Source organism: Corvus moneduloides, chromosome 1 (assembly GCF_009650955.1).
Source record: "Corvus moneduloides isolate bCorMon1 chromosome 1, bCorMon1.pri, whole genome shotgun sequence".
Taxonomy (NCBI): domain Eukaryota; kingdom Metazoa; phylum Chordata; class Aves; order Passeriformes; family Corvidae; genus Corvus; species Corvus moneduloides.
This window is the reverse complement of record NC_045476.1, coordinates 86771229-86784776: the sequence shown is the minus strand read 5'-3', so window position 1 is coordinate 86784776 and position 13548 is coordinate 86771229. Positions and strand designations below refer to the sequence as shown.

At 34.0% G+C, this 13548-nt stretch overlaps 1 protein-coding gene across 1 annotated transcript in view; it reads right to left on the bottom strand.

Moving 5' to 3' along the window:
- The window catches only part of DNAH5 (dynein axonemal heavy chain 5), a 116477-nt gene that overhangs the window by 5984 nt on the left and 96945 nt on the right, over positions 1–13548 (bottom strand). The window contains exons 66-75 of the mRNA XM_032117873.1: positions 10109–10352; positions 8986–9100; positions 8340–8530; positions 7373–7494; positions 6388–6537; positions 4512–4757; positions 3009–3228; positions 2178–2383; positions 1196–1399; positions 379–594 (exon numbers count right to left, since the gene is read on the bottom strand). Coding sequence (XP_031973764.1) covers positions 379–594; positions 1196–1399; positions 2178–2383; positions 3009–3228; positions 4512–4757; positions 6388–6537; positions 7373–7494; positions 8340–8530; positions 8986–9100; positions 10109–10352 — 1914 coding nt within the window. The remainder of the gene's footprint in view (positions 1–378; positions 595–1195; positions 1400–2177; positions 2384–3008; positions 3229–4511; positions 4758–6387; positions 6538–7372; positions 7495–8339; positions 8531–8985; positions 9101–10108; positions 10353–13548) is intronic.

The following is a 13548-nucleotide window of genomic DNA, read 5'->3' as shown; positions in this document are numbered from 1 at the left end:
CTAACCAAACTTACAGGTACAATTTTAATCAAAAGTGTAAAATTGACAAGTAAACAACTGCATGAACATAACTAGAAATTTTATAGTATCAACAACCTCAGTTAAAAGTTGATGATCCTACCTCCCCCACAGTGCAAATGACAGCTTAAGCATTAATGGATTTAATATTTTTTTTTAAGTCCTCACAAAAGCCCTTCAGCACACATTTCATGATTTCATTATAAACTTTAATTGTTTGGTCACATTTCTTCAAAATGGGAAGTATTGCCTGTATGAATGAATTCAAATATGGTTTTAGAAAAGTTGTTGGGTTGGTTTTTTTTAATCCATAAAAGGCAAGATGGAGCAAACGTTTTTGCCAGAATTTCGTTAACTCACTTCAAATGGAACATAATCAGCAGGAAGTTTTTCCAGCATATCATCAGCCAGTCTGGCTACAACTGCCTCTCGAGTTTCCCCTCCTCCACCAGAGCTATCTTTAGGCTGAATACTGAGGATGGTGTCCAATACATCTTTGGAAACTTTACTTTGGTAGGTGATATCCGCATTGGGGTGCAAACCAAACACCTCTGGCATATCATAAGCAGGAAGGGTCTACATAGTAAAATATGAAAAGAGTATAACTGGAGATTTAGAAGCAAATCATTAAGAAAAAAACCACCAAAAAATATCCCCAAATAAACATAAAACCCAACACAAAACAAAACCAAATAAAAAATAGAAAAAAACCGTCTCAATTACTGTAAAGTAAGAAGCTAGATTTCTTCAAATAGTCTTAGGCCAAATAACTTGCTGTGGCCTATTAGTCATGTCACAGCCCAAATCACAGCAAAAAATAGAGTTATAATATCTATGTGCGATTTTAATAGTAAACTTGTACTCTCATATATCTAAACCTTTTATTTCCAAGAGGTTGTACCCAATGTCTGGACTCCATTCTTTGCCCTCTTTAATAACTTTGTGCCTTTAGGTACATCCCGCAAGAAAACCACATGAAAAAGAAAACATACATTGCTGTCATGAAGATGATAACATTGATAACAATAAGTAGTTGTCACTAATAGATATGCAGACTACTAGAAATCAGTAAAAAAATCTGTGATTAAAAGACAAAATACAGGTACTCAGAAAAAAAGAAAAATTATAAGGAATTAGGAACTTATGAGAAACAAGCGATTAGTTCTCATTTACCAACCTGTATGTACTGAAGGTATTGATCCACCATAGTACATTTGGGTATGCTGTAACCTTTGTAGAAGCTGAATTCAGGACTGAATATATTTTCACTGAACCAAACCTTTACAAAGGTGTTCATGAGTCTTTTGTCAAAGTCATCTGTCACACGACCACCATACTGGATCTCACCTATCATGTAACAAACAGTACTCCAGGAGATCCCCTAAAACCAAACAGAAAGCAGTGACTTTAGCCAATCCTTTTCTCATTTACTCTAGATCTGTCTTAGAAAAAACAGCTGATGTACCATGTCTGTCCCATTTGGAAGAAAATTATTTTCCTATTACTGTTTTTTTTATTATAGTCTTGCATTTCCAGAACACCTGCAAGGATTTCTCAAAATATAATTCATTGACAATGAATTCAACAGCATCTTGAAGGCAGCAAGAAAGTTACAGGTATATTTGAATCCTCCTTTCTCTTAAAATGCCAACTGCAAATTCCTCTGCCACAGACTTCTCTGTATGACAATAAACCATACAGAAGTAAGAAACATAGGATAAATTCTCGCAGAGTTATTGAGAACCACTTTCGATTTCTTCATGCTGCAAAGATAGGTTGGAGGGACCAAATCTTATTAGTTGTACTCAAAATAGATTTAAACAAAAGAGTATTTTAAATACAGTCATCCATTTTTAAATAATTGACTTAATTAGAATTGAAAAAAGGGTCTGTACTTCTAAGGTTTATATTTTTGAGATGGCTGGGAAGGCTTTTTTTTTTTTAATGTACAGGTTAATACAGAAATTAAACATGCACCAGATTAGAAGTCTAAGTCTGCTCCTGTAGAGAGAGGTATACTTGAAATATTGAATGTTTGTGGAAAAAACAATAAATTAAAATCATTCTTGTAGTTCAGTTATTAGGAAGCCTTTACATACATTCCACTACTAGAAAGATCCACCACCTTAATCCACCTTCCCCACAAAATCATTAATTACCTTCTTGGTATCCATGCGATTCAAGTGATTTTGAATGAACTGCACAGTAGCATTGAAATCAGCTTGATTAAACTCATAGGGTATATTCCAACCCAAAGATCCAAACTTGCGTCTTTCTTGAACAGTGGAGTGTAGAAAGGCTACAGCATACAAGAGTGGTTTCCATTGCACCATTTTACTGGCATCTAATAAATCCTGGCTGACACCTATTGATTGCAAACGGGTTTAATGAGAATCACAGTAATCGTCTTTTTCAAAACTACTTAAAATCAGTGCTAAAATATCACTCTAGAAATATTCACTTGGCTCTTTGCATCTCCCAAGGGCAAATTATTGTCCCACAAAGTGTTCTGTGCTGGAGACATTTTATAGCATGTTATTAAGTTGCTCAAATTAAAAGAGTAAACTTCAGGGGAAAAAACTCACAATTTACTAATAGCTGAATTCACATCAAGTTGCTTCCTGCACAGAATCTTTGTCCTTTATTTTATGTAGTGTAAAGAGCACTTGATCGCCAACAAAGATTAACATGTCATTTTTCTCCCAAAAGACAGAAGATTAAAAATTCAAACACTTTGAACTGAGATATTAGAAGCCAGCATGTGAGAAAAGAAAAGGCATTTCCTTTTTTGCTGTCCAATTACTTCTGGCAACAGAACTTCAGCATATCTTCTCTTCCTTTTAATTTTCAAAACAAAAACCAAGATGTGTCCTGGCATCATTGTGATCAGTTCCTCAGACTATCTTACACCTACTACCAGTTTAACATGACCACACAATAGCATCACAGTCCAAGCATTAATTTTAAATTATTACCATTCTAGCACTCACCACTGTATGTTCTCTTTAGTCCAGCTCTGAGGCCTTGTGGTGGTTCATTGGTAAACTTAATTGACATTTGAAGAAGGGTGATGGGGAACTCTTTGTGAATGTCAGTTGTCATCCACAGTCGAAAACTTTCATGAACAGTCTCTGTCTCTATTATAGTGTCCATCAACTCATCCAGAAAGTCAAGTCCAAGGTGGCAGTTTTGCAGAAGTGCCCAACCTCCCTAGTTTAAAACAATAGAATATAAAAAGTTACCACCATTGTTCACAAACTGAAGTCACTCCTTGAGGAGAGCTAAGCTGTGTGCTGTTCCTTCTGAAGGTGGTGTTAGCTTATTTGGTTTTTTTCACCTGAACAAGTGGTCCTCACTTGTCTCATCTGGTCTTTATAAGTAGCGTCTACCTTTTCCATTTCAATACATTTAAAACATCCATCGTCATGACTACAGTGCTGATAGAAACGGATAAATTTTGACTTACATAAGGGAGCTCAGGAGTAGCTCCATAGAGCAAGCTGCTAAACCTTGTTCCTTCCAAGGGTTCCAGGCTTGGAAAATAACCAAATAAACATACTCAATTAATCTATTGCTATCAATCAATAGATGTCAAACTTTCCTATATGAATTACCATATTTCATTACAAACATCTCATATACCTCATCACTAAGAGAGCTTGTGAGACAGTGAGGGAAAGTAACTGCATTTCCCTTAACTAAACAAAAGGTGCTCCTCTCCCCTATTTTTGAATGAGTTTCTTCTGATTTGATCTGCTAATTAGTTCCTTATATAAAGTTATCAAACAAGAATCTGAAGCAAAAGTCAGACTGAAACAGGTTATAAAAAGAAGCTCATAACACAGGAGAGTAAGAAGCTCAATCTTTTCACTTCAGCAGGCATAACAATAGTATCACATGATGTGCAAAGCATGCCAAATTGGAACATCTCACCTTTCTCATACAGATAGTTTTGTTCTTTTAATTCGCCTTCCTGTAAAATGCCTGTGCTACCAGATTGTCCCTCCCAAGTCCAAATTCAGACTACAGCAATACAAACTATTTTGCTATACAACCTTGTTTTTCTCAAGTTTATGTAACTATCAATATCATATTTGGAATTCATTTTCTTCATTTAACAAAATACAGCCATATTACTAAAAATAAAAAACTGAAAAAACAATCTGAAATGCTTACAGAAGAATATATACTGGTGATGTAACCAAAAAAAAAAAAATCAATTCAGCTATGTTCATCAGTCAGCAATCTACTATAAAAACTCCATTTCACATGAAAACCACTCCATTTTCAATTAAAAACATCTGCACAGCATCAAAATGCTTGTTTATGGCAAATTGAAGGACTGTGAAAAGACAGTTCTCTTGCTTAGGACACTTATATAAATAAATACAGTGGTTTGCATCAGCATTGACTACCCACCAAAAAACATTATCTCATGAGAGGATTTTTATTTCTAGGTGTTTAATTCAAGCGCTCAGATTTTTGTCACTTACATGAGCCATTGTCCGCTGTAGAAGTTTACGAGCGTGGATTCCTTGCCCCTGGCCCATGGAAACACAACACGTTTCTGTCTTCAGTCTTTTTCCCAAAGCAATAATTGAGTCCGTAGGATCAGAACCCATGGAAAGAAAGCATATGAGAGGAGTACGTGGATCTGACTCTTCCCATGTTTTCTCCAAGTCCAAGATGACTCCCTCTGCATATTTCTCCCCCATAGTGTCAGTGATATATTTTCTTGCCTATATTAAAAAGGGTAAATTTAACTCATGACCTAACCATTTAATACTGTTTTCTTCTGAGGGTGAATACAACCAATAAGTCAACTGAAGACCAAAGGCTGCAAAAAATTTGTATCAGAAATATAAATATGCAACAAGTTTATTTTTACATGTCAACACATCATACTGTCTTTGAAGGTATTATTTCTTATAGCCTTATAAGATCAGTTAAAATTTTTAAAATAACTATTATATGTCATATATCTGTATGTATTGCTATATATAATACCTATAATTAGAGTATAATAAAAATAATAACCTCTCTAAAACTTTAGAAAAGTTTTCATGATTTAAAGATGGTATCTCCATCAGATAGTGTTACTCCTATCTTTAAGATCTAGAAAAAGAGGAGGAAAGGATTAAAGACAGGCTTCAAAGCTCTTAGGCCTTTCCCACTTTAACAGTTAGACAAGCAATGAATTAACAGTAGTAATTATTAAAATAACTATCACTAAGTAGAAGATCTAGAGGAACAGGTGACAACCATCTCTTTTATCCCTTCTTTATTTATCTTTAAAAATTCTAGATTATTGTTCTTTTTCACAAAGAAATAGAAAATGCTCTTTCAAACAGTCAGAGATGACCTTTCTTGTACTCTTTCCCACCACAAAAAGATAAATCTTCTCCTTCATACCTCTGGGTTACTTCTCAGAGACAAAAGACATTCAGTGTTAAACATTTGATAAACTATCAGTTTTCATAAAACCATTGAAAGATGAAAGTTTACATTGCCCCATTAACAGTAGATGAACTAATTTTGCATTATGTGTTTCAGACACATAGCACATATCATAGAGATACTCTTTATACAGTACTGCTTAACCTATTGACTGAAGTTTTTCCAATAACTGCTGAGCTTGTCTCTGAATCCAAACACAATGTCTAAAGATGTGTGTCAATAAAATTAATACCCCACTTTTAGTGATGTATTCCAGTTTCAGCAAATTGTCCTTAATTTCTCTGAATTGTCATCAATTTTACAATTTTTTGTTCTTTTGCACTGGAGAAGAACATAAAGATTAAAAATAGGCTCCTAGAAGCTGATTTTTCTTTAAAAAAGGTCTATTTAATAAACTTCAATTTTATACTTTTCCTAATAAATGGCTGTAAATTGAGAGCTTTGAACAGACTTTAATATAGATTTTTCTAAAGTGGGTCTAATTTTTCCATGCAAGAAATAGTTTCTCAATTAAAGTGTTTTCAATTTTCTTTTCTTTCAGCCAACCGAGTTCATTAAAGTATTTTACTTCAGCCTAACATGGGGACACTTCTAAAATTCCAGTGAGTAGGTAAGGAGAGCTAAAAGTACCCTTCTGAACTGATAAAGCAGATCTGGATAAACACATATGATTTGAGTAGAAATCACCACAGCAAAATCATTGGATAATATTTCTTCAATATATTGCAATAATTTTGCTATCACTGTACTTGTAACAAATACATAAATGGTCTGAAAAGAATTTCAGAAAATACAATATAAAGGTCCATTGCAAAAAGGTGTTTAGCATTACATAAAATAGTACTAAACTGCAATCTGGAAACTATTATTCTAGTGATACCTAAGTAGACCATGTAAGATATATAAATATACCTGAGCTATGGTCCTGTCAGGACACCAAGACCTGATAAGAAGAAGATGTCTGAAGCAGTCCAGAGATTGACCATAGCCACCAGGAACCAATTCTTCTTCAGGATTTTTACTATCAAACCAGATTTTCCACTGTTTCTCTTCTCTGGAAATCTGCAATTATACCATCAAAGAAGCAAACATCATGAAACAGACAGGTTATATTTTCACTGCCACCAGGTCGCAAACTTTTAATAAGAGTCAGAGACATGTAATCCACACTAGCAATATTAGTCCACAGATTTGATAAGGCTATTAAAAATTATAGGATAAATTTTCAGATTTTAAGTATGGAATTGTAGAATGCAACAACAACCTTGAGTGTTCATATTCTGAAAACAGGAGCTACTAATCAGTATTTTCTATTATAGTTATGTCAGAACATGGATAGCTAGGCATGGACATAGCTTTGAGAACAGCAAGTACATAACTGCTCCCCACACGAACATACAGAAAGTTTTCTTCACCTATACCAAATGCTATTTACCATTAGCTACAATACACTTAGTGTCTGATAAGACTATTCATACAAGTATTGAATTTACCGAACACCCTTTCCCTAACTTTTACTCCATGTAACCACAGAAATATTGCAACAAGCATCATAAAACCTAGTGTAAGAAAGCACAACAGGGATGCAAGAAAATCTAACAACCAGAACAAGATTAAAGTTGCAATATGTGAATTGAATAATGGCAAGTGTAATCACAATCTGAAAATATTATAACTATATAAAGTGTGAAAAATCTACGCTCTTCTTATTTTCCTGGGGGGAATTGAGTCTTTATATCAACATAGGTTGCTAAGAAGTCAGGGCCACAACTGTGGCTTTATGCTGTCAGTTTTGTTTCTTCTCTATAAAATAAACCAGTTTCCCACCACATGGCTTGATCTCTACCAGACAATCACTTGTTAAACAAGAGATCAATTTTAAAAAGCTCTTACGTACTTGATCAAGAATATCTGAAAACTGCTTAAGCTTACTGAGCTCCACCAAGTTCAACCAAGTCATATCCAGAATCCATTTAGCTGGCTTAGGAGGACAAGCTTTAAGGTCTAGGGAAGCACCACCTGCAAGAAATTGAAATTAGTTATAATTAGTTGGAGAGACAATGAAAAATAAACAAAATAAAAGGGAAAAAACTAATACAAGAATCCAGGTTTTTAATCATGATGTTCCAGGGGTTTTCTACATTAAAAAAACATGCCATATTTGATTAAGCTGAGTTTGCAATTTTGTTAGTTTAATTTTTTTTTCTATTATGTACCTTAAACAGAAGCCTTAACCAATTTATATTTTGAGGTTTCACTGGTGTTTTTGTGCAATGTGCTTGGAAATAAATCCTTTTTGGGTAAAGATATTCTGAAGATTCAGCATGGAAAAATTCACAGATATAATCCATAAATAAATGCTGCTTGGTAAATCAAGTGTCTCGGAAAAGTAATACAAAATGGATCCAAACTTTCAAGTGAATTCAGTGGTGTGTGCAATTAAGACCAAAGCCTTGAACTTGTCACATTCAGCTAAGACTCTAATATTCTTTTAAACTTAGTATCATTTTCTGTTCCTATTTGCTGCACTTATTAAAGAAACTATAACATGTTTAGTACAATAATAACTTTTCTAAGTTAAACACATACCTGATGGTATTTGAGCAGCAGATATAAAGGACACTTAACAATATTCCTTTCAAATTCTCACGATTCCAAAGGCATATTCATCAATATTCAGTGTGCTGCTATAAATTAGAACTACCATACAGTGCTGTCTGTCACCAGATAAGAATGATAAGCATGTATTCTTACAATTGCCTGGTTTCTCATGTGCAAAAGGAGCATGCTAGCTAGGAGATACAAATACATAAATTTTCTACAATAACAACATGCTCTCCTTAAAATTTATTCATTGTTCCAACCTTTAATAAGTGTCAGAAATTCTTCGTGCTTCACTCTGTTTCTTTGTATATCAATCTTCAAAGTAAGCAGTAATGTGAAAAGAAATTTGTGCTCCTCATAGAGCCCTCGGGCAGTATATTTGAATACTTCATATGTCATATGTTCAATAATATTAGTAACCCTCTTGCTGGTTATAGGGCTCTTGGTAGACCTGTTGGAAGAAAGGTCTGCAGTTGAATGTTGATTTGCTTAGGCTTTATAAGAGGGAATACTATGCAAAAGGAAAAAAGCCAAAGTTCAGTATTTTGAAAACATGAAAAACAATGGATCACAAACACAGAATATCAGACAGCAAGCTAGCAACAACTTTCAGATTGAAGGAGCAACAACAACAAAAAAATCCTTTCTAATCAAGCCTTTTTGCCCAGCTGTATAATGTTTTTTAATTACCTAATGGCAAATTTTGAAGGACTGTAAGTACATTAGAGGGATCTTTGCCTTGCCAACTGACAAAATTTTATAGGTATTTAAGCTGACAAGTCCTGGTCAAGACTGTAAGAAGCAACAGCCTTTTTTCTGATATTAGTTTACAACAAATCTTTACTATTCTACAGGCACCTCCAGGACTGGGTAAATAAAAATGATACTTATTGTTCACTAAAATACCTGGCTAGGGAGCAGTCAAAAAGTCCCAGAAACTGCCGAAGGGATGTCTGGTACATGACATTGACCATGCTCATCTCAGTGATAAGGAAGTACAAGATGCTACCTCGAGTTGCAACTGAAGAAGAAACAAAAATGTATTCAAAGTAGAAATGCAGAACAGAAAACATTAACTTTTTAAAACATGTACCGTGAGCTTAAAACTAATGATACATGAAGATCCTTGGGTTTCTCTATTTTTACTGCCAGAAGAAGAATAAGATCATTCATTTAATCCTCATTTATACATCAGAAAAAAAAAGATATTTGCTGTTATTAATGCATACTATGTAAAGCCCAGTTTTCAAATATGAGCATATCTGGAGAGCAGCTCAATAGTACACTGCAATATTGAGATCATCAGCAGAACATGTAAAAATTATGGCTGTTTGAAATACTGTTTAAGAATCCAAACAAATTTCTCTTTACAGATTTTTACAAGAGTCATATAAAAGTCAAATGAACTACATTGATTTAACTTACCCAGTACTGATTAACTTCTTTGCAGTAGTTGTTCAGTTTTAAATACAAAGGTTTTACAATATCTGCAATGCTTTCTGGTACACTAACTGTACCATTTTACACATTTCCTAGAATGTAGGCTATTACAGAGAGCTATTTTTTCCCCTGTTTTTTTCACATTTTTACCCGCCAGTTAAAAGTCAAAAGACTCATGAAATGTGCTGACTATAATAACCCATGGATAAATGGTGAAGCTTTTATCAGAACAGATATAGAGTATTTAATGTTATATAGGCCCTGTAAAAGAATGTCAACATGTTGAACTCTAACACATACTTACCTAAACACCCTAATGACTGATACGCTTGTTTATAGATCAATGGGAAGTCTACAAAGAGAACAGTTCACTCAATTTTATAAATTCCACATGAGGCATAACACTGACTATTTTCTCCATTATAGCTCAATATGACATCTCCTAGACACAGTTTACTTACAGGAAAACACAGATCTCCCCCAACAATTTTGGTCTTCCTGATCTCATCATACTATTTCTCCTACCCTAAGTATTGACAATTTAAATATGTGGTCCAGCCATTTGTCTTCCATCACTACCTTCACTCACCAGGTCTGTACTCTTCGCGGGCTGAATTGATCTGTACTTCAGTTTCAGCAGAAGTTTGCAGTTTCTGTGTTACTTCTTCAGCAGTCTTCTTAGTGTTACTCAATACAATTAGTAGACTCTCATCATCTGCCAGAGAACTCTTAGTGCTTGTAAGTCGAAACAAAAGGTTGTCTTCTAGGTCCTTAATCCTCCTTTTGTTCATAGTCACATCTTCAATAAGCTCAGTTCTTTCTTTCTCTAATTCCTATTGGATTACATGGTAATATTTGGGAAATAGAAGAGCAATCAAAACCAAAAATAATACATTTAGCTTAAAAAATACTGATCCTACTAAAACAGTGTAGGCCAAGACTAGATGCATGAATCTGGGGAAAGAATTCCATTGGTATTTCTGACACAAGATCTATTGCCAGGTTCTGGACCTGCTGTTTAAGTAGGCATTAACAAATCATTTCTACAAATATTATGGAAGATGCCCATATCATGCCATAAAAGAAGTTCAGAACAGTAATTCTTTTTCTTCTCTTTTTGTTTCAGAAAAGGAATGCAAACACAATTTCAGGCATAGGGTTTTATTTCCCTCCATGTAATCTCATCCTCATTTATGCCTTGTTTTACAATCACCATATTGAAAATCTAGTCTCAATGGCCACCCTTAGTCATCAAATCAAGCACCAAGTATTTCAAAAAGTTCCAATACTCCTCCATCAAACAGGGATAATTTCAGCCTCGCACTAAAATGCTTCATTGATTAAGAAAGTATGTAGAACTTGAGTTACTTCACTATACATATTTATTTTATACTTTTAGTAATACAGTCTGGGTGGTTTATGTACCTAGTTTCTTTTCCAGTGTCCAAATATAGAAGATGGGTAACTCTTAATCAATAGTTTTACATTTAAAAAACAACTATTTGAAATCTCTGGAAAAATATTTTTCAGAGATAATAGTCCTTTCAGTTAATTCTTAAAATTAACCTTTAAAAACTTTATACATATTAGTGCCTCAGAGATAAAAATCCTCTACTGAAATATCATAAAATGTTTCAATATGTTGAAGTAAAAAGAAAGAAATGGGAGAGGATGGGTTAAGAGTTTTTCGTAAGATAAGGTTAATATGAATCTAATGAATGAACCGTTAGTGAGCCAGTTGATAGGAATATTTGCTGTGTCTAGAGAAGTACTTCATAAAGTTTACAAAGGTCTGGTGAATAATTTTAACAGTGTCTCTCCAAACTTGGAAGTTCCATGTTCACGCCAACATTGCCAAGTCCATTTCCACTTTGCTTACTGGCTGCTAATATTCCAAAGAAACAGGGACAACTCTAAGAAATACACAACCTTTCATATAGCACTAGAGATATAAAGGACCTGAGCCCTTAGCAAGGCTTAAGGAAAGGTTTTACCCTCCCATTTGAGGAGTCTTCATTTCTACAGCTTCGAAAAACTGTTACAGCTTTTGAAATCGCTTTTTTTGTTTTTCCACATTCTAAACTTCTGGTCTTCTCACCCTACATTCTCCTCCTACATTTCCAATTTAAGCATTTATTTCTTTTAAAGAATGCCCTTTTACCTTAGGAAGGAAATTAAGAAAAATCATATTATTATTATAAGATTTAGAGTTTTTTCTTGGTGTATTGAAACATCATCATCATCATCAGGTAGAAAATATTTAGTGGGGTACTCATTATAGAATAATGCAAGTGCAACATAACTTAGAAGATGTGCTTACTTACTCAAAAGATACTGACAAAAACTGATGAAAATAGACACGAAAACTACAGTTATCTGCATTTCAATCAACTGATGCTTCATGGAACTAAAGAAAAGTAGGTAACATTTTCATGAAGCATTTTTTTCATGCAAGTTTGATGAAATAGAAACATTATTTTAAAAGAATAGTATTAAAATAAAGTAAGCATTCAATTAAATATAATAATTAACATACTGAGCCAAATTAAACTTCATGTTTTGCTGAGTTAATTTTGAAAAGTTAAACATAGAGTTCAATGCATTATAAAAACAGAAAGAGAAACAAGTTGGAAACAGTTACCAAACTAAAGTGAAGTAACCCTAGATAAAAACCTTAGTGAAAAAAGTCCATCTATTAAGCTCTTAAAATGCTTTTTGCAGATCAGAAAATGTACATAGTTGAAAGCTTTCTTCGTATCTTCAAAATTTTCCAGTCATAACACCAAGAATGCAGAAAAAATGAGCCAAGCTACCATGTACATAAATTCAAGGAACTTGCACCGAAGAGGCTATTTCAAATCCAGTTTTATGGAATTCCTTTCACAGGCAGATGACATTTTACATACTGTACCAAAGAATGCTATTTCTTGTTAATATTCATAAAATATGAAAGCTGCTACATAGCTTCTATCATTCTGTCACAAAATGATTCACAAGTACAAGAATTTGCATCAACTGTTCCTTAAAAAACTTGAGCCTTTTTCCAGCAAAAATCTTGATATATGAATGTGAAAATTCAAAAGGCCATAAAGAGTTGTTGCATACTATAACTCCACCAATAATCTGACTTATCTATGACACTAAATAAACAAGTTTTTTGTCAAATTACTTAACAGTCAATGTATCAAAATAATGATATCATTAAAATATCGTAAGTTATACTACATTCAGATATATATCAAATCTCTCAAATCCTATTATTACAAGAAATATAGTAGAATTAAATTTATACAGCTATACCAGCTGCCTGTTGACCACCTTATGCTTCGCTTGTATCTTGCGATTGGTTTAACATTCTGCTGGAAAATAAGAAATCAGTACCAGCATTCTTATCAGGAAACAATTAATTCTGTGAGATGTATGTGACAAAGATTCTACTAATGGGCATACCAGACAACAGAGAGTCAGACTTTGCAGAAACTTTAAATGACATTCTGTAAATGCTCCTTCTGCTTGTTGCAGGTCTAAACCTCATTCATTCTAAGACCGGAACCATATAAGAGATGGTGGAATGGGAAGAAGGATAGAAATGTGAATAAAAATCTTGAAGAACACTGATTTCAAATAAATAATCTCTTCTCTTTTTGGGACAGAAGTTCCGCACGTTCATTGTAACACTGGATATCACCAAGCAGTCATACTGCTCAAATAACTTGACAAACTATCTCATAGTAAAATAATTCCACCACCTTCCTACCAAAGGCTACAAAAGATAGCAAGAATCCAGACACTTCAGAGGGAAATCCCCAAATTCCCAAAGATGCAAAATTAGACATCATAAAAAAGTATTTGGATGGTGGGATATGTTCCAATTGACCCCTCAGGAAACCTTGAACCACAAAGTGTATAAACAGAGGCCAAGAAAGCTGTAAAGGGGTAAGTATACTCCGTGGAAGTCCCCCTGCCTGTCAAGTGATCCAGTTGTCATTTATCTAGAGGAAATATCCCCAGGTGGTTTCAAACAAAACA